The sequence below is a fragment of the Sardina pilchardus genome, chromosome 4, assembly GCF_963854185.1.
Source record: "Sardina pilchardus chromosome 4, fSarPil1.1, whole genome shotgun sequence".
Classification (NCBI taxonomy): domain Eukaryota; kingdom Metazoa; phylum Chordata; class Actinopteri; order Clupeiformes; family Clupeidae; genus Sardina; species Sardina pilchardus.
In genome coordinates, this window is record NC_084997.1 from 23480771 (window position 1) to 23500754 (window position 19984).

At 43.7% G+C, this 19984-nt stretch overlaps 1 protein-coding gene across 2 annotated transcripts; it reads left to right on the top strand.

The window, feature by feature from the left end:
- The first annotated feature begins 117 nt into the window (after positions 1-117).
- Positions 118-19929, top strand: morc3a (MORC family CW-type zinc finger 3a). Of its 2 annotated transcripts, none has more exons than XM_062534688.1 (19): positions 118-197; positions 3847-3919; positions 6808-6940; positions 7783-8009; positions 8577-8736; positions 9278-9425; positions 9567-9695; positions 10277-10396; positions 10493-10590; positions 10703-10810; positions 10922-11050; positions 12269-12340; positions 13116-13158; positions 13602-13712; positions 14102-14189; positions 14462-14522; positions 14974-16240; positions 16968-17293; positions 18766-19929. In XM_062534688.1, exons 1-19 carry the CDS (start codon positions 159-161, stop codon positions 18923-18925), a joined length of 3492 nt encoding a protein of 1163 aa, XP_062390672.1. In that variant the 5' UTR covers positions 118-158; the 3' UTR covers positions 18926-19929. The 2 variants fall into 2 exon arrangements, with proteins under 2 accessions (XP_062390672.1, XP_062390673.1); XM_062534689.1 differs by having other exon boundaries at positions 8580-8736.
- Positions 19930-19984: the final 55 nt, after the last annotated feature.

The window sequence follows — 19984 nt, forward strand, 5'->3', positions numbered from 1 at the left end:
CTACACGGTGTTATTCTACTTAGCTACGACACCGCAACGGCACTTTTATATCTCTCTCTTTTCTGATGGAACAGGGCTCTCGACTGCGATTGCGCCAACCAGTCCATCCTCGGTCCTCCTCCCCCTGCGCGGCGTGAAAGAAAACTGTGTCAGGGAAAATGGCGGCGCTGACTGATCGGGGCATACCTCTGAGCGCAGTAAGTGATACACCAAAGACTTTTCTTAACACAATTAGGTGGAATATGTATTTGATATTATGTTATTGTTTTGTGTAAAGAGGCGCTTCCACGTGTCATTTGTATTAGTAACATACCATGTGACTGTAGAACCATCACTGCAAAACACTTAGCCTAACGTTAACGTTATGGTTAGCTGGCTACGGACGGAAGAGGAGATATCTTAATGGCTAGCAAATTAACAACAAATTTAAGTTGTTATTTACCGGGTTAATGTGGCATAGTCTGCCAGCGTTAATTTCTCTCAACTTTCAATAAACTTAGTTTGGCAGAAGAGGCGTTTCTGAAGATCTCGTCATGTGCTAAGTTGTTATGGTGACGTGAGGATTATTTTCCTTGTCACACACGGTGTTGCCCAATGGTTCTCATCTTCCTTTGTCAAAGACGCATACGACGCATTTCTACGTCGCCCCGTAATGTTTCAAAAACCCGGGGGATGCTGAATGGTTTCTCAGACCAATGGATAAAATGCTTTCGCTTTCGTTTCCCTGTCAGACGGAAACAGCTTTGGTTCTCTTGCTGGTTAGAGATGGGGCTAGCGGCCTGCTTGATCTTCACATGCCATCTCTTTGCATGGTATTTGATGGTAGCCTACAGCAGAGAGCCTGTATCACAACAAGGCGATGTAAGCATGTTGTATTTTAGAATGCAGCAGGGTCAGGACAATACGTGTTCAGCTAGTGTTGGTGTCAAATTATGCAGGAATGTATGTGCATAGAAACACCCAATATCACCACAGTATCTACATCACTCTTCATTTTGAAACTGTTACCATAACAAAAGCTGTGACGTCATCAGAAGGACCCCTAAAGTCTCCCATAAAGGTGAGTTTAATCTCTTATACATTTTGTCATTGCACTTTATGTTGCCTTAAAGCTTGTCATTACAAACAGCATGTCACTTGGTGAAATGCCAGAAAACACTTTATGCTATGTTAAGTATGAATGGTGAATCACTATTGATCAAGGTCATCGTTTGATTTACAGTAGATATTTGAGTGCAATTATCCCAATATCCCAATATCATCAGTACAGGCAGAACACAAATGCAGACCCAGTAACAAGGGCAAAGTTGCTTGAAAGGAAACGAGGAAGGTATTGGGAATTGCAATAGTCAGAATAATAGCATGCTTTTAATTCTGGACAAAGAGTCCAGAAGAGAAAAAAAACACTAAGGAGATTCTTTATCCAAAATACTAATCCTGATGACACGACATTATCAATAACAGCATCACATTTGTATTTCAGCTGTCAGAGACGAAAGATGGCTTCCTCGGATTCAAATCCTGGTCATCCAACAATCTAGCCTGACCAGCCAGACTAGGGCGTCTTCATTTTTAGGCTACCAACAATCAGGAGTTTGTCGAAAATTCACGTGTGAAAATACATGGAAGCAACGGCGGGAAAATGAAAGAAAACACAGGGCAGGAGTAAGACCAGTAAGGACAATTCTACATCTTAAACCCCATGGAACCTTATGAGGAAGTGTTTGAAGACCCTCTCCAGCAGACCCCTTCTCCAGGTTGTGGAGAAGGTTATGAATGGCAACATTGCAAAGCTGTCCTCGTCTGGCATGGGAGCGCATCAGTTGTGTTCGCATAGAAAGAGGTGGCACATTGGCTCTGGTGGTGATGACTGGCCTTGTTAAGTTACGCCATGGGAGAACACTACTACATGACTTCCAGAGTTGTTAGACTGCTGTACTCTTCACACCACACATCTTGTCATCAAGAATCTAGGAGTCATTGTGGTTTGCCTTGGACGTGATTGATCAGCCACACAGGGTCACATATCAGATCTTTCACCAGAGGGAGCCTGATCTCTCTGATCTCTCTGATCTCCAGAATGCATTTTGTCATTGACCATGATATGCGGAATGACGCAATACCAAGCACAAGACAGGATATTTTTCTTCCAAAAATAGATATCCCTTTTACGTCCAATATTCAGAAGTGCACTACCAACAATGTAAAAGATCCCCAAGTGTAGGCTAATAAGCTGCTTCGATTTGTTTCTTATTGTTCTTTTTTTATTGGTTTCATAGTTCCAACATTTCTTTTTTTAATTAATATATTCTGCACTTTAATGTGCATTTTAATCAAGAGTTTTATACACTTGTATTTTTATTGCCGTCTTGTTTTGTGTAAATGCGCCATGTGGATTGCTACTAATTTCATTATACTCTGTACTACTGACAATAAATGAATATATATCTGAGAAACAAGCTATCCTAGTCATTTGTGCACTGATTTGCAGCGGAAAAACAAGGAAGAAAAATGTTTGTTGCGTTGCAGGTGTTCCAACTCCTCATTCTGGTTTCCCCTCATCCCATGTCTTTACGTCTCATTTGCTGTATTTTGTCACTGTCTTAATTCAACCAACACTAGGACACAGACGGTGACGAAAACATAGACAGTATTGCTATAGCGGGGTATGTGACTGCTATATGTGGAAAAGCTTTTACGTTTTGCATTAGGTCTGGCATAGAGATAGCCTGGCAAGTCTAGACTTCTAGACTAGTATAGAGAAAGTTACACTGGGGAAATTAGCATGCGTTAGTCATAGGTTGTAGTCATAGATATATATCTATGGGTTGTAGTAAGCTAATGTTTCACTAAGTGAAGCTAGCGGTGTGCTTCTGATTTAGCCACAAAAGGCCTATGCCACAACACGCGCCGAAATCATGAAATCATGACGGGGAAAAGTTAAACATTTGATTATGACAAAGTAATGGTTTGGTGTGTTATGTCAAGCAGAGTGTCAGGTTGAGTGTGGTGGGTGGGTTCAGGGTGGGGTTATGTTGCTGTTGAAAATGCCTATTTTTAGAAGAAAAAAAACACTCACTTTCAAAAAAAGATTGGTTACGGCCTCCTAATCTGTTGGACGCAAAGTCTAACAGATAAAAACGTTGCTGGTTTAGAAAAGCTAAACAGAACAGTGTTGTTTGGATGGGCCCTATGAGCACATTCCATCATCAACTGATCTTAAAAGGTCATTGGTCAACAATGCTGTCTCAGTACTGTGATGCTTTCAGAACCATATTGTATTATCCAGGGGAGACAGAAGTTATTTTTCCTAGAATTTTTGATACAAATTGTAACTTTGATAACGTTCTATAGTTTTGAGGGAGAGGATCAAGGCCAGATCACAGCTTAATCCGCTATATACAGTAGGTTTGGTGAAATAGCTTCAGACACTTAGATTGTTCTGTCTGAGGTTTTGGGTGTCTAAGATGCATCAACAAGTCTCTAGCACCAATTGCCGCCAAATTCTCATGCCAAGACCAGTGCAGGACAAAGTGCAGGTTGCACCATATCTTGTAACGTGGCACCTGTAATTTTCCATAAGTGACTGCATCATGATCCAGACACTTAGTCACAAATAGCAAACAGCAAACAAACTTTAGTGGAGAGTGAATTAAGGCCTTTTTTAGGGGTCCTAGGCCTCCCTACTTATGTTTGTTGGCATCCAAGCACTATGTGCCCAAATTTATGCTCACTCCTTTTTTGTACAGTAAACTTAAAATTTTTTTGTGTATGTTGAAAGGTATTTTGGTCGCTTGTTTGTTTTCTTTTAACATGCATCAATTTTTTTGTTTTCACTCTAAACAGCTCAGCCCAAAATTCCTGCACACAAACTCCACAAGTCACACCTGGCCTTTCAGCGCTATTGCAGAGCTCGTAGGTGAGTCCGAGTCTGTTAAGGTTTCTAATTTCTGTTACATACATCTATTGCTCCCTGCTAATGTACAGCCTATTGAGGAATACTAATGTTGAATACATAACATGAAACCAGTGAAACACTTTGTTATAGTTTCTTTTCCTTGCTTACCAGCCCTCTTGCTGTTCTTATTCTGTATTCTCATTCTGTATTCCTATTCTTATTCTGTATTCTGTTACCATTCGCATCTAATTCTGGAACAATCCAGAGTTGAGAAATAACTTAGTCAGTGTGACTCAGATGCTTCCCCGCCCTTTTCTTTTTCTGAGTTGAAACTGCTCCCATCAACATGGTGGAAAAACAGTAAAGCTGTGTGTGATTGTTTCATTTATTTAGGGACTTAGAGCTGGTTCCCTGCTTTGCAAGTTGGTACGTGTTTGTCTAATTGCTGTTCCAATTAGCCGTCCACCTCTGCAAAGGAAGATATCCCGTTTATTGCCCTGTGGTAGTAGGAGAGAAGTTGTCATGCGTTGTCACGCACCCAGAGTGTTCCATCTGTCAAGGGTTGCTCCTCCTGCAGGGCATAGCAGGGTGCCCTGGGTGTTGTTGCCATGGAAACGCGCAGTGTGGTGTACTCTGATTTAAACTAGTGCCGTGCTCATGCGAGGGGTGCCCATGGGCACATTGCATGCAGTTGGTCACTGTATTGGGGTCAACACCCGCTAAATGGGTTTTTGTGGTTGTAGGCACAACGCACTCATTGTCGACCGTTGTATTATTCAGGTCAAGATCTGCGAAAGGTTGTCTTTTAACAACATCCTTAGTATTTCTCCTCCAAACAGTCAACTCATTTATACTCGACACAGAAAACTCCTCAGCAATACACAGACCAGGTATATGATTGCTTCCTGGGAAGAGGACTACTAGAGACTTGGTGATGAAATTAGTTTTATTTATTTCATGCTTCAGAGAATCATAGCTGATTCCATTACCACAAACGGTATTTTAAGGTAGATAGATAGCCGTCATTATTTAGTTAGAGGAGTAGAGTGCTATGAAATCTTCAAGAATTCTGTAAAAACATTGAGGTAGTGGTACCTTAATGGAGAAATCCTGTTAGTTTTCAAATGGAGCTCCGCTTCTCGATATCACAGAGTACTGACAGTGTGAGAAGAGAAAAAAAAGCGAAAACAACCGGTTTTACTTAGCTTGAGTTGCTACAACCAGCAGCTAATGCGTCCAGGCAGCTACAATGCTGCGCTATGTGGGCATGTAGATGGGAGCTCACAGACATGCCACCATGAGTCTAGTGCTGCACCTGCCTAGCTGCGTTAGCTGCTGGCTGTAGTAACTCGAACTTGGTAAAACCGGATTGTTTTCATTTTTTTTCTACACCGAGAGTACTTGGTGACCTTGAGAAAGGGAGATCTATGTGAAAACTCATCGGATTTCTCCTTTAAAGGCCGATTCAATTTCATTTCAAAGTATCTGGTTTGGTTTTGAACGTTTCAACCCTCCAGGAGCAGATTGAAACGGGCTATAAAAACTAGGGATGTTTGAAAGTGCACTTCAGCCCTTAGGAGCACCTGCATGAGAAAGCAGCCAAGATGTGAGGAAGCTTTGCTTGGTAGGCTACGTTCACATTCCATTAATGCCAGGACAAGTCTGATTTTTTTTTCCCTTTCTCCAGTTAATGTGACTCATGATTTTCTCATAATCATGTGATCAGCAGAAGTCACATCGAATCTGGCACACACACACACACACTCTAGAATTCTGATTTGGGCCACTGTCTGAACAGTCAGGTCAGAATTCATGTGACTTGCATGGGTGCCTTTTGTTTCAAGCTTTGCCACGTGGATACATTCAGGACGTCATGCTACACCCCCCACCACCCCCACCCCCACTCCTTTTATTTGCTCAGATTCTCAATCCATAGCCTGATGCTCAAATGGCCCGCACTGCTCAGTACTATTCCTGTTCTGTGGCCTATGCAAGCTACTGTATGTGGTCTGGCAGAGGAGTAGCGGCTCTAGTGCTGCCTGGAGGCTGGCGCGGTGGATGATGGCCCCGTGGGCGTGTTTGCCCAGATGCAGCTTGGCTGGCTGGTGGTCTGGCTCAGAGGCCGTGTGTGTCTCCTTCTCTCCTTCAGCTCTGGTGCTTAGCTGGAGGGAACTCGACTGAACGAAGAGGACACACCTAGTTTTCATACCCATCTCCTGAGGCTGTAGATTAAAAAGGATGGATTTTAATGGAGACACAAGGAATTACTACAGTTTGTTTGTTTGTTTGTTTGTTTATTTATTTATTTATTTATTACTGTACATTTATTTATATATCTATATATTTATTACTCTGTCAAATGGTGTGTCCATATTTAAAGGGATGGTTCAGTGAGAGCCTAGGGTGATGCCAATGAAATTGCATGAATCGAGGACTTTTGAGCTAGGCTATTGTTTGCATTAGCAACAAAATGGCTTGTTGCAGCGGGCATAGAGCCACTTCAAAATAAAGCAATATTTTCAAACCACTTACAAGGCTCATGATAGCCTTAGACTTGTGTTGTGTTGAGAAGGCCCCTACAGACAAATCGGAGTATTGTAAACGTTGTGCAGTGTACAGAGAGGTTATAATAAGGACTGTTTCTGACGCCAGTGCACTGCCCTACTTTGTGTTCCGGTAGCGTCAAATTCCGCTGGCGCATTCAACTTCTTGCAGTGCTGCTCAGTGCTGGCTGATTCTTACAATGCAAACATGTATCACTTTCAGACAAATCTGTGCAACACTGCAATAAGTTGAACGTGTCCACTGAAACATCAGTGTATTGTGAAGTGCCAGACCAGTATGAAATCGAATGAAATGAAGATGAACAGAGATATGGTGCTATTTTCTTTTTTTCTTTTTTTTCCCAGACAATGCATATGATCCAGATGTCAGTGCCAAACAGTTTTGGATCGATAAAACACGGATAAGAAACACTGACTGTCTGACATTCTTGGACAATGGAAGCGGGTTGAGCTATGACAAGATGCACAAGATGCTGAGGTGAGTCACATCAAACCAGGAACACTCATCCAAGGATGATTGACAGGATGATTGACAGGATGCATTCATGGTTCATAAGCTGTGATATTGGGCCTACTGCATTTGCTCTAAGCATTCCTGGGCCTGCTGCTTGGCTATTAGCGCTCCTGGGCCATCTTGATTTACTGCAAGTGCTTCAAGGCCACTACATGAGCAGAACAGACTAAACAATCAGGGGAGGGGATGGGGCGTGTGGGGGGGGGAGCGCCATACCAGACTCCTCATTTTAGACAGTCAAGGGAGAGGGGATTTCATCGGCTGGTGGGGATCAGAGAAAGGACAAAGGCAGGGGGACTCCGCCAGTTATGCAGTAGATCAAGATAAGACACCCCTCCTCCTTACATACACATAAAAATGTAGAGAACCAGAAAAACTACACAGCTTTGCGTATATGTAATATTATGTAATAGGAGAGGGTTTCCATCATTATAATTGCCGTTGCTCTAAGCTGATTGGCTAAAAGAGGTTTGGGATAGGATTTCATCGGGGCCCCAGCTGGAGCCCCCTGTTGTCTTGACGGTCGGTCTGAAACTGGTTGGGCTGTACTATGACTGGAAAGAGGGAATAAAGATCAACAGTCTACAGAGATCTTCTGTCTGCATCGTCTCCTTCGTACGTCTTGTTCTAGAGTGCTAATTAGTATAGTCAAGTGTTAATTGTCAATTGGATTCAGAAAGTGGACATTTCCCACGACATAGCCTCTCTCACAATAATGACATGGCATACATCCACACAGGAAATTACTGTAAGCACCCTGATTGACCCTGCCCTTTCTAACTCGTCTCTGTACTGTTGTCTTGCAGCTTTGGCTTCAGTGATAAGCAGACTATAGATGGCCACGTCCCCGTCGGTCTGTACGGTAACGGCTTCAAGTCTGGCTCCATGCGCCTGGGGAGGGATGCCATGGTGCTGTCAAAGACCCGGGATGCCATGTGCGTGGGAATGCTCTCTCAGACGTACCTGGAACAAACAGGAGCCAATCACGTGGTCGTCCCCATCGTTGCCTTCAGACGCACAGGACCAAACCAGTATATCCTTTTCAGAATATTCATGCTAAATTGAAGATTCATCCAATTCCATTTACTCCCATTTCCAATTTCAATCATTCATCTTATTCCATTTTCTCACTCAATAACTGTCAAATGTCACATTATGAAATCATTTTGAATTAATGAGAAGTTCACATTTGGAGTGATCACTAGTAGTGAACAATCCGTGTTGGGGTGTCCTGGAATATCCCCATTCTGGAATGCCTCTTGTCCAATCAGAAATGAATGAATAGTTTGGCCCCGGCAGTGGCGCAACTGGCTGGGGCACCTGCACCGTACGCTGGCGACCCGGGTTCGATTCCCGCCCCGTGGTCCTTTCCAGATCCCACCCCGACTCTCTCCCACTCACTTCCTGTCATTCTCTCTACTGTCCTGTCCAAATAAAGGCACAAAAAGCCCAAAAAATAATCTAAAAAAAAAAAAAAAAAAAAAAAAAAAAATGAATGAATAGTTTGAGTGTAGCTAACTGTTGTATACGTACGTATATAACATATACATAAACAGAATCTTTTGTGCCGTGTTACTCATTTAACCTTGACTTTTGACACCACTCCATTCTGCGCCAGAGCACTCAGCCAGTTTGCAGGACATTCTAAAATACTCGCTGTTCCAGACCGAGTCGGAACTGTATGCAGAGCTGCTCGCCATCACCGCCCACGGAACCATGGCTACCACCGGAACCCGCGTCGTCATCTGGAACCTCAGAAAGTGAGAGACAATTCACAATGAGTGAATGCATGGTTACGTCTCAACAGGGAGCCAAAAAGATGTAGCATCAACCTAGAAAACGTGACTGCATGCACTATCTGCACTGTGTGCCAGTGTGCTGTCTGTGAATTCCATTGGAATCAGTTAAGCATTTTACACTGGCGCAGCTTTATGTTTTTGTTCTATCCAACCGGAGCATTTTTTTTTTTTACACTTCTTACACTTTTTTTTACACTTTTAAGAGCATATGTGAACCGTACACATACAAAAACTTGTTCAAACACATTGTTACATCACTTTAGTGACAGTTAGTTGCAGTTTTATTTGATTTGTTTATGTTTCACACAATGCCTACGTCTTGCTTGAGCTGTCAGTTTCCAGTAAGAAAATGTAAATTCAGAACATTTCAGTAAAAGGTTTAGATAGTCAAATAATATTTAGGTATGCATGTCTGACTTGGAGCTAGGTGCTCCAAAGAGTCGGAAGGACAACAGATCAAAGAGAAGTGAGTGATTCATCTTTGTGTCCCTCTGTCCTGCAGAACCACGACAGGGCAAATGGAGTTTGACTTCAACACAGATCGGTACGACATACGGATCCCTCCGACTGTTTTTGAAACCAACAGGGAAACATACAAACGGCCAGAGCGGGTGATGGAGTCCCCCCCAGAAAGTGACTTCTCACTGCGGGTGAGTCAGAACTGTGACCGATCACACATCTACCTCCCTCTTTATCTCTTGCTATATATGTTGTAATGTTGTTTGATGTGTAACACTATTTATTGATTTACTTTTCTTCAATGTGATTAGCTGTTTTAATTGTTGTTTCAGGCATATACTAGCATATTGTACCTGAAGCCAAGGATGCAAATCATCATCAGGGGACAGAAAGTCAAGACCCAGCTCGTGTCCAAGAACTTGGCGTACAGCCGGCATGACGGCTACAGGCCCAATTTTCACGTATCTTTTGACCACTTGGTCGCTGTCTGACGATTTCAGAAATTTGTGATACTAATGCTTTCGCATGGTTTCTTGTTTTGTTAATGGTTGCAGGTTGTTGGTTGTTAATGCTTTGACATGAATGGTGGTAGAGAATATCTGGGATTAGCGTTAAACAGTGAGATTATATGACAATAGGGTTTAACGATTGCTTTGGGGATCTGATAAACTGGAGGATAGTAGCTACCAATGACGCGTAGGGCCATGGGGCCAGGTCACGGCATCCTTTAGCCGTTAAATGTAGGACAAAAGCACCTGCAGAAGCACACGCTGCTTCTGCTTGCGATTGGAGTTCGGGCTTATTACGTTCATCAAAGCCTTTTAGGTGAAATTTGACTAGTGTGTTTAAAGTGTATTTTTACTGACTGGCTGCACCCAGTAATGACTCGAGTATCATCAAAAATATTTTTGTCTGACATGTTACGGTAGATGACCGCTAGTCACCGAGGGCATCCGCTTATTTTGGGTTATCTTGCGCGTCACTTGTAGCTGTGGTATATGAATCACATTGATGGTCATTGCTCCTTAACTCCTAAGCACAGAACGCACGTGTCAAGATCACCTTTGGCTACAACACCAAAAGCAAAGATCACTATGGCATGATGATGTACCATAAAAACCGCCTGATCAAAGCGTACGAGCGTGTTGGATGCCAGCTCAAGGTGGGTGATGGCGACTCTTCTTACTGTTGGTTTCATCAGTACTTGGTTCTTGTGTGTTGCGTGTCTAACCTAGCTTTTTTTCTGTATCTCTCATAGGCCAACATCAAAGGCGTAGGTGTCATAGGTGTTATAGAGTGCAACTTCCTCAAACCAACTCACAACAAACAGGATTTTGACTACACGGATGAATACAGGTCAGCAAGCAGCAGCGTCACTGTGTACCAGTTTGTGTTCGATAAGGATCCTCTGTTTTCATAAAGACACAAGCGTTCTGATTTTTCTTGGGGTGGGTGAATCTTTTTGCAGGAAAACCATCAACAGTGTTGCGATTAAACTTGAGGAGTACTGGAGAGAGATTCGGCACAAGAGGGACCAAGAAGACCCTAACTGTACAATTCCTTTGGAGGACACCTTGTAAGTGACTTTGCATCATGAAATTAGAACAGAGGGAGAATGTAGCTCATGTGTGGATTGAGCATGAATTCGGGAATGACCATTTTGTTTTCTGTTAATGTTCTCTTGTAGCAAGCGCCCAGATCAGAACTGGGCCCAGTGTGACAAGTGTCTGCAGTGGAGGAAGCTCCCGGACGGCATCGACCCAGACAGACTCCCCGATCGGTGGTTCTGCCACCTGAATCCAGACCCGCAATTCAGGTGACCCCTCCCTTCGCATTATTTTATGACATTTTCCAAAATATTTATTTATGTGTGGGGATTCTAGTAAAGTGTTGTGCGAGACATCACAGCAATAACAAAAGGGCATATTGTCTGCTGTGTTTCCCGTCATTTATTCACCCAACTATAAAGCGAAACTTCACAATTTACTGTCCATGGATCATATGATAGTAAAAGATTAAGTAACTAAATGTAGTCTCTAAATATCTAAAGTAACCTCATCGCCTGCTTGTAGTTGTAGAACAGGGCTATTCAACTAGCAGTCTGTTGGATTTAAGGTGAAACCCGCCCGTAAACTGCCTTCAAATATGGCTTTCATGACTGTTATAATCCATAAAATTAAACGACAGCAGTGATTGGCTGCAAAAGTAAACATTGTCGTTTGGCTTGCTCCTGTCCTACTGGGCTGTCAGATGTGTGCGTTCGTTAATTCAATCTGACTCTCGGAAAATAAAATAACACATGGTTAAAACGTTTTACCATTTTACCGATGCTCTTTTACAAAAAAAACATATCATGGTTAGGCCTTTATCACCAGATTGAGACTGTAATTTAGAAAGTGGCTGGTCCACTTTGTATTGAAGTTGAATAGCCCTGTTGTAGAACATGATATTGATTTGAAAGTCGCTACCGAGAGGGACACCTTATATTCTTCTACCAGGAGAGGTAATAGACAACTCAATTATTAAGCACAATGGATCCCTCAGTCTTTCCAGCTATTGGAGGCTGCATCACATGATGTTAATTATTTATCAGCACTGTTCTCTGCAGAGACAATGCATATCACATATTGCATGTCACATATTGCACATAATAATGCATATCACATATTGCACATAATGCATATCACATATTGCACATAATGCATATCACATATTGCGCATAATGCATGATCTGTGTAGATCCTTTCAACAAGAAAAACAAAGCCAATCCTTGAACGTTCTGTTTTGTTCCACTGCATTAAGGTAACATATGGAATGTTAAAACGGAAACCTTGTGGGAACAACTATGATGCTGATAATGAAACTCTCTTGACACATTCCACGATTCTGGCAAAAGACTGTTAATGGGCTTGAGCTTGAGACGGAATGCTTCGCCGACCACTCCCATACACATCATAAGCTACAATAGTGTGTGCTCTCAACCTTGTGTATTCTTCTCAATAATTCATTTTCTTTTCTTTGTTTGTCTTTTCAGGAGTTGCCATGTACCACAAGAACAAGCTGATTCAGACGATGAGGCCTCCTACCCAAAAACTTACAAACAACAGTAAGTCACCCTCTGCTTTACTATCCTGTACACCAAGATAATATGTTCTGAGGTTGTCACACCACAGGAAAATCTGTCATGAACCACTCAGACAAATCTGAACCATTAAAAACATTGCCAAGTATATTAAATTAGGTTTCAAAATTATGAGAACTAATTTTCATAACTAAACTTGGCTTGTTCTTCTCTGTCCACTCAACTCCGGATACTCCGGATAAGTCTATTTATGGTTGATAACATGTTCAAAATTTAGTTTGGGAGCAAATGCATGTTAATCAGAGGGATTTTCAGATAGACCTTTATTTGCACTAGCAACAAAATGGTTAGTAGTGCATTGCAAAATAGCATGTTCATAGCGTGATGCACCCACTGATTTGAGACTATCAGAACTGAATTAAGGCAATGTGTGCAGCGTCATTTCATTTGCTCCCAAACGAAAGTTTAAACTCGTTATCAAGCATTAATAGACCCCAGGGTGTTTTTTACTACGGAGTATCCCTTTAAGGATCGCTTATGGTCTGTGGGGAATGCATCACATTACCAATGCGCCTTTTCTGGATCAGTTCAGTTTAGTCCAGTTTAGTAGTCTATCCAGTTTCTCCCCCCATGTCTTCAGTAATAGTTTTTCTAACCTATACAAGGTGCTTCCAAATGAATCTCTGATTTTAGTGTATGGGGTCTTTTAAATAGATGGGCCATGTCCATGTCTTAGGCTGATGATGAAGTTACAATGCAAACTGTAACCTGACCGTTGCTCCCAATTTATTCCACACAGTGAACGCCACAGCAGAATGCAGCTGGAGAGACAGAGGCAGCAGGTAGGCCTACTGCAGACATGCTTGCTGTCACAAGTGTGTGTGTGTGTGTGTGTGTGTGTGTGTGTGTGTGTGTGTGTGTGTGTGTGTGTGTGTGTGTGTGCGTGTGCGTGTGTGCGCGTGTGTGTTGGTGTTGGTACTGCACACATGCTTGCTGTTGCCATTTTCCTGTTTCTGTTGAATGAACACAACATAGTTGGGTCACAAGTAAAGGGGAGGGTTCCAATAGTACTGGCCTCACAAGCCTACACACAAGCCCTGGCGTGCGTGCGTGTGTGTGTGTGTGCGTGCGTGTGCGTGCGTGTGTGTGCATGCGTGTGTCACATGATGCACTAACAAATCCAACTGTCAGATGAAGGAAGTTAAAAAAAAATGACTGGTTGTGCACTAATTCTTGTATGTGTATGTGTGTGTGTGTGTGTGTGTGTGTGTCTGTGTGTTGTCAGATGGAGGAAGCGAGGAAGAAGGAGGAGATGGAGAGGATATCCAGACTGAAGGAGCAGAACGAACAGCTGCGACGGCAGCACGCACGTCTAACCCAGCAGATCAGAAATTCGGTGGGTGGTTGGGTTGGGTTGGGTTGGGTTGAGTGGGCTCGAGGGCTGCCTCAGGCACAGCATGGGGGAGCAGGAGACAGTGAGCTACACTGCTGAAGATGGTCACAGTCGCACTGACGGCACAAGTGCTGTACTCAGACTCACAAGACAAGTGTGACTAATGACAGGAGAGTCAGTGGGTCTACTTCAAGTGGTCTGCGTCAAGCGAGCTGCTAGGAAACTTTGGAAGAAAAAGTCAGGGGCTGAGTTTCCGTTGCTGTTGCTGTTTGACAATCATGGATGGCTTGAGTGCTTATGTACCTTCACCTCAAATGCTCACGTGTGTGTGTGTATGTGTGTGTGTGCGCGCTTGTGTGTGCGTGCGTGTATTCTCATATCTGTCCACACAGACTGATTTGCCTGCCAGGCTAGCTGGCTCCGTCCAGAGGAGTGCCTTGGCAACAGCCCCCCGCAGCTCCGGCGGACACAGTCAGACAGGTGAGAGGAGACTGATTGAGAGGATCCCTGATTGGTGCTCTGGCAGGTCGTGTGTGTGATTGGTTCCCCTGGCAGGTTGCATATGATTGGTTCCCCCGGCAGGTCCTGTGTGATTGGTTCCCCCGGCAGGTCCTGTGTGATTGGTTCCCCCGGCAGGTTATGTGTGATTGGTGCTCCGGCAGGTCGTGTGTGATTGGTGCTTTGGCAGGTCCTATATGATTGGTGTTTTCCTGTGCTCTTGAGTTTGACTGAACTTGTTTCTGATTGGACAGGCTCGTCCTCCGAGGGGATGCCCATCATCACAAGTGTCTGCTCCCTCTCCACACCATCCAGGTACACAACGCTCATTTATTGATTTATTTCTAAGTCTGTTGTGTGGGCTGCTTGCCTTTATTGTGAGAGAGACAGGAAGTGAGTGGGAGAAGAGATGAGGTGGGATCGGGAAATAACCCTGATTGGACTTGAACCTGGGACTTGGACCCCAGTGCGGTATGGGTGCTGTAGCTAGTTGCCCTACAGGCCAGAGGGTTGCATCTACTAGTCTTGGCAAAAACCCCTTGCCATTCCTTCATTTTAGCCCACTAAAAGCATATAGTGCTTTCCTACGGTTATAGCTGTGCCATTGTGGCACTGAGCGACTGGAAATTTGACTTTTACTTTTGGGGTTATTAAGTTGTCTGTCTGTCTGTCTAGCATAAGGACAACGTCATATAACTTGTAATGAATCTAAACATCTGTGATCATAGAAACGCAGTCATATGCTAATAAACACACTCATTCCTAGACTGAAGAGGAGGCGAACTTCAGGGCTCGACAGTGCAGAGGCAAAGCAAGCACGTGCCAGCCATTCTCCGGGGTCAGAGGTCGCGACTGCGTCCTCCCCGGCTGCAGCCTGCCCGGTTCCCACAGTGGTCATCCCCGATGATGACGACGAGGAGGAGGAGGAGGAGGATGAAGACATTGTCATCGATGAAACGAAGAGCACCCCCAAACCCAAGGCGCCGACCTTTGACATCGCCCGAGTGAAGACGGAGGGACGGACCACCGAGGTGCCCGGGCTTCTCTTGGACTGTACCGACGACGCGGCCCCGGATGTGCCCGAACCCGCGGCGGCGGCGTCGTCGGCGGCAACTCCAAACCGCTCGCCCTCGACAAGCGCGGAACAGCAACAGGAGCAGGTCAGCACCACCACCCAGACGGAGACGAGCGCCGCTATCAAAGAGGAGAAGGAAGAGGTGAAAAACACGGCGGACGGCCGCGAGAAGAACAGGGCGAAGGAGGCGGAGGCGGAGAGAACGGACGCAGGCACGTCGGCGCTCGCAGAAGAAAAGGCGGCGAAGGCAACTGAGGACGAGGCAGCGTCGGCGTCGCCGATGGACGTGGCTGCAGCCGAGGAGGGCCCCTCAGCAAGTCCACTGGGGAACGAGGCGAGGGGGTCTACGGAGGTCGCGGGCGGCAAAGGAAGCGGTGAAATCGGTGAGGCGGCGGTCGAAGCCAATGAGATGGACCCGCCGACAGACGGAGAGGGGGAAAGGGCAGCCGTGCAGCCTCCGCAAGACGCTCAGACCCCGCGGGAGAAAGCCATCCTCATCGAGGCCCAGGAGCAGCAGGACCAGCTGATGGAGATGATGGAGAAGACGGCCTCGGAGAGGGACGCGTTCCAGAGCGAGGTGCACCAGCTCATCGTCAAGGTGGAGGACCTGGAGCAGAACCTGGAGCAGCTCTCCCAGAAGTCTGTGAAGCGAGAGGTGACCCATCAGGAGTGCCAGACCGACAAGCCGGAGAGCGACGCGAGCGATCTCGAAAGCCTCCAGCAACAGTTGGAGCAGGTTCGGAAAGAAAGGGATGCTCTGGCGGAGGAGAAGAAACGGTGGCAAGAGAAACACAGAGGAGAAGGGTGCAGCAGCTCGCCAAAAAAAGGGCAAAAAGAGGAAGAGGGGGCAGGCTCGTCTCAGGTTAACGTTGTGGACGACGAACTGGCTCTGCAGGTGGACTTCTTGCTCAGGGAGATGGACCAGTGCAATGCGGACCGGGATGACCTGAAATCCAAGGTGAGTGGACACTATATAGAGGACACTTTTTGTCCTCAGAGCTGCATGTAGATTTTGTGTTCCAGACATCGAGCTGTAGAACTAGGTTGGTTGACAAAAAAAGGGGCCTGTGTCACCACTACAAGATGACTTAACCGGTGATCATGCTCTTCTCCAAAACTTCGGATTTGATTAATCTCTTCAGAGGACATCTCCTCTCATAGCACTACTACAATTGCACTCCTTGATGCACTTCTTACACTCATTGATGCACTTATTGTGGTTTTTGTTGTTAGAATTGCTGTTTTTACCATGTTGTAAGTCGCTTTGGTTTAAAAGCGTCAGCCAAATGTAATGTAATGTAATGTAATGTAATGGAACAGAAAGACAGAAAAGGCAGATAAAGATAGAGAAAGAACCTGTGATCCAGGAGGAAAAACAGAGGAAGAGAGAGAAAGGGAGTGAGAACACCTGTGAGAGAGAACTCACTCTTTGCATTATATTACATTACATTACATTTGGCTGACGCTTTTTAGCCAAAGCAACTTACAACATGGTAAAAAGCTTTATAAAGCAACTCTCAAAAGTTCTAGGACAATCTTAAAAAAGTTAGAGTGCAATAAGAATAAGTACATCAGTGAGTGCTGCTTTTAAACAGGCAAGTGTCAGTTAAAGTAACTGCAGCCGATGGCCAACACCTTCCTTTTTTCTCTCTTACACTTTTTTTTTTCTTCTTCTTCTCTCACAGCTGGGCAGTCTGGAAGTGGAAAAGGCAGCTTTGGCTTCCCGGATGGAGCAGCTGCAGAAAGAGCTGGAGGAGATGAGAAGAGATGGGAGCAGGGACCCAGCTGGAGGCGCACAGGGCCAGAGTTCAGCCGAGGCGAGAGGGGACGCGGCCAGTGGGTCCTCCCCAAGCCGCCAGGTGCAGGCCAACGACTCGTCCGAGCGGCGGCGGCAGAACGGGACGGAGGATGGAGGTGGGATGGAGGTGGAGACCCAGGGAGAGAGGAAGGTTCAGGGGGACAGCCAGACACATGGGAGCTCTGACCGGCTTAGCAAAGAGGAAAAGCAAAGGTACGAAATGAACACACACGCACACGCACACACACACACACACACACACACACATAAATTACTGTTGCGTCCTTGAATGTGTGGAGTTCACATTTCTGTAGAGAATTTCCCTGATAAAATATCTGAAGTGCAAAAAGTTCCAAAAAATTTTTTAAAACATTTTAGGAATATGCTGCTGTGGATCCTTAATTGCTAGTGACTTAACACAAGTTATGGGACAGGAACTGGCGTAAAATTCTAGAAGATATTAGCAAGTTCTGTTGTGGCGACTGCTTACAGCTTTGTCCAATCTCTACACAGTTTCAATGCCGAAGTCAGAAAATGAAATACAGATATAGAAGACTACTGGTCTGACCCCAAACATGTCAACACATTTGTGGAAGATGACTAATCTGTTTTAACTTTAGGCCCACAATGATGGTCGCATTTTTTGCATCCATGCAGTAGCTGTTGGACTTTTGCAAAAAAAAAAAATAAATTTGTTAAGTTTGTGTCATGAGAAAACAAGTAACAAAACAGCTATGTGATTCTACATGCACGAAAAGAAAGAAAAAAGAAACTCCAAATGTGACCCTGTAAAGCGGAACCAGTCGTTTCGGTAAAATTTATTAAATTAAGTTATTGTGCTCACTCGAACGGCCATAAACTAAGCTTTCCAACGGTATGTATATATCGAGGGTATTACACAAACTATCGCTAAGATAACCGCATCCAAAGTTGACATGGTTCTCCTGTCACGATATGCCAGAAGAGGAGAAATCACCTTTTTAAGTGGCGCGTGCATAACGGGAATGACAGCAAATGTGTTGAATCTTCGCCGGGTTTAACAGTCAAAACTTTTTCAGTGAAATGTGTTCACGATATGAAACTGTAGACTGTATACAGTCAAATTATGCGAAAACGTGAAATTCAACATTTTAACCCGGAAGTTTGTTATTGTTGATTATCTCAAAATAACGTTGTGCGCAAAACGACTGATTTCGCTTTGAATGGTCACAAATATCCTTCCTGGCACATTCTATTTCTCAGTGTGCTGCCTTCTGTCCTGACAAATGCAAATAATGGCTTAAAATACCCACATGCATAGAATGCACAAAAATATTGTGAGACTATATGAGTCTACAAAAATGACGCTCATTTTGGACCTAAAAATTCCCCATCAAAATACAGATTATATAAAAATAGAGGGCAAGTCTCAAAGGACACACAGTTGCCTGCGCTGTCATCTTAGACCCAGTGCGAGCATTGAGAATAGCCTAATGGCTGAAAAGTCTGCTCACCCTTAGTAAAAATCTTCTTCAGCAAAGACTTATGTCTACTATTTTTTTCAGAGTGCGAACCTTTCCTGCCTTTTTCTGATATCTTTTGGTTTGACGCACCTGTTTAAAAAGACTTTCATCTAGAGCGCAACATCTTAGACAAAATTTCTGTGACCGACGATCCATTTATTGTTGTCTCCCTTCCCTCCTCAGGCTGAGTGAACTTCGACGAAGTGTAGGCCGCCTCCTGGTCACATTTGTGCCTGCTCTTGACCTTAACCAAGTTAACTACGAGTGCTCCGTCATCGATGAAATTCTGGATCAAGTTCTCCAGGAGATCTCGCAGAGTGAGAATGGGATTGATGCCACGTAGTTTAAACCAAAACTGTTTTGGGGTAGAAAAAGAACAATAAACAAATCTCAAGTCTTTTTAAAGTCTTCACAATGACATGCTTCCTTTTATATCTTAAAAAAAATGGGAGAAAAATAACCCTGTTGAATGTACCTTTTTTTTATATTGTACATAATTTAAAAAACATATTTTTGTACTGCTGCATACTGGTTTGTTATACATTTAAAAACTGAACTTGCACTGACTACTGTACTGAAGTTAAAAAAGTGTAATTTTATTTTGGATCGTCACCAATCCAGTGGATAAGAATTCTTTGTTAATTTTGTTTTATCTTGTTCAATAAGTTCAATAAAATGTGCACAACTCATTACCACCAGGTATCTATTTTGAAGTCTATAGTACGTAAACATGTTACTGGGAATGTTCCAGTGTTTTACATAAGCTTTCACCATAAGATATTTTATTCTTAAGTTTTTAAATATTGTGAAAAGCATATATTTGTCCTTTTCCCTATCTCTTTAATCATGTAAGAGATAATGATGTGCCTTGCACATTTTTGTTATGTTTTAGTTCATTTTGTTTTTGGAGTGTAACTTAACAGGTAAAATGGAGAAGCGCACAGAAGAAATCAGTCACTTTGGGTTCCACACACTTAAGAGAAATTTGAAAATCTTAGTTACAACTGGTTAATGTGCTATCACGCCATTTTTGTCATTGATGTTAACATGCTGTCAAGAAATGAACCAATTCAATATTTCATCAGTCTGTACGTTTCTTTGTTTGTCTGCATTTCTAGACTCTGTCTGAGTGCTTTCCTTTTGCCTTTAGTCCACGGGCATGTGAGTTATTATTGTTGTCAGGTTTTTTAAGTTCTGTGTAAATTCCCCTGATATTTTTGTATTATTAAGTATGTTTGCCTGATGTACAAATGGATGTTAACTTGAGGGTACTTTACATATTTCAGACTGTTATAAATATATTTCATTACCATTTTTCTTGACCAGTAATAAAATTAGTTGAAAATATTATGTGTTTTCAGCGTTTCTGATGTTTTTGAAGTGCAACTTTAAAATCTTAACG

Excerpts from the sequence above, each read along its gene's own strand:
- morc3a (XM_062534688.1), top strand. The coding sequence starts at position 159 with ATGGCGGCGCTGACTGATCGGGGCATACCTCTGAGCGCA. Across the intron at positions 3,920-6,807 it reads CGCTATTGCAGAGCTCGTAG|ACAATGCATATGATCCAGAT; the intron begins GTGAGTCCGAGT and ends TTTTTTTCCCAG. Across the intron at positions 10,397-10,492 it reads GTGTTGGATGCCAGCTCAAG|GCCAACATCAAAGGCGTAGG; the intron begins GTGGGTGATGGC and ends TATCTCTCATAG.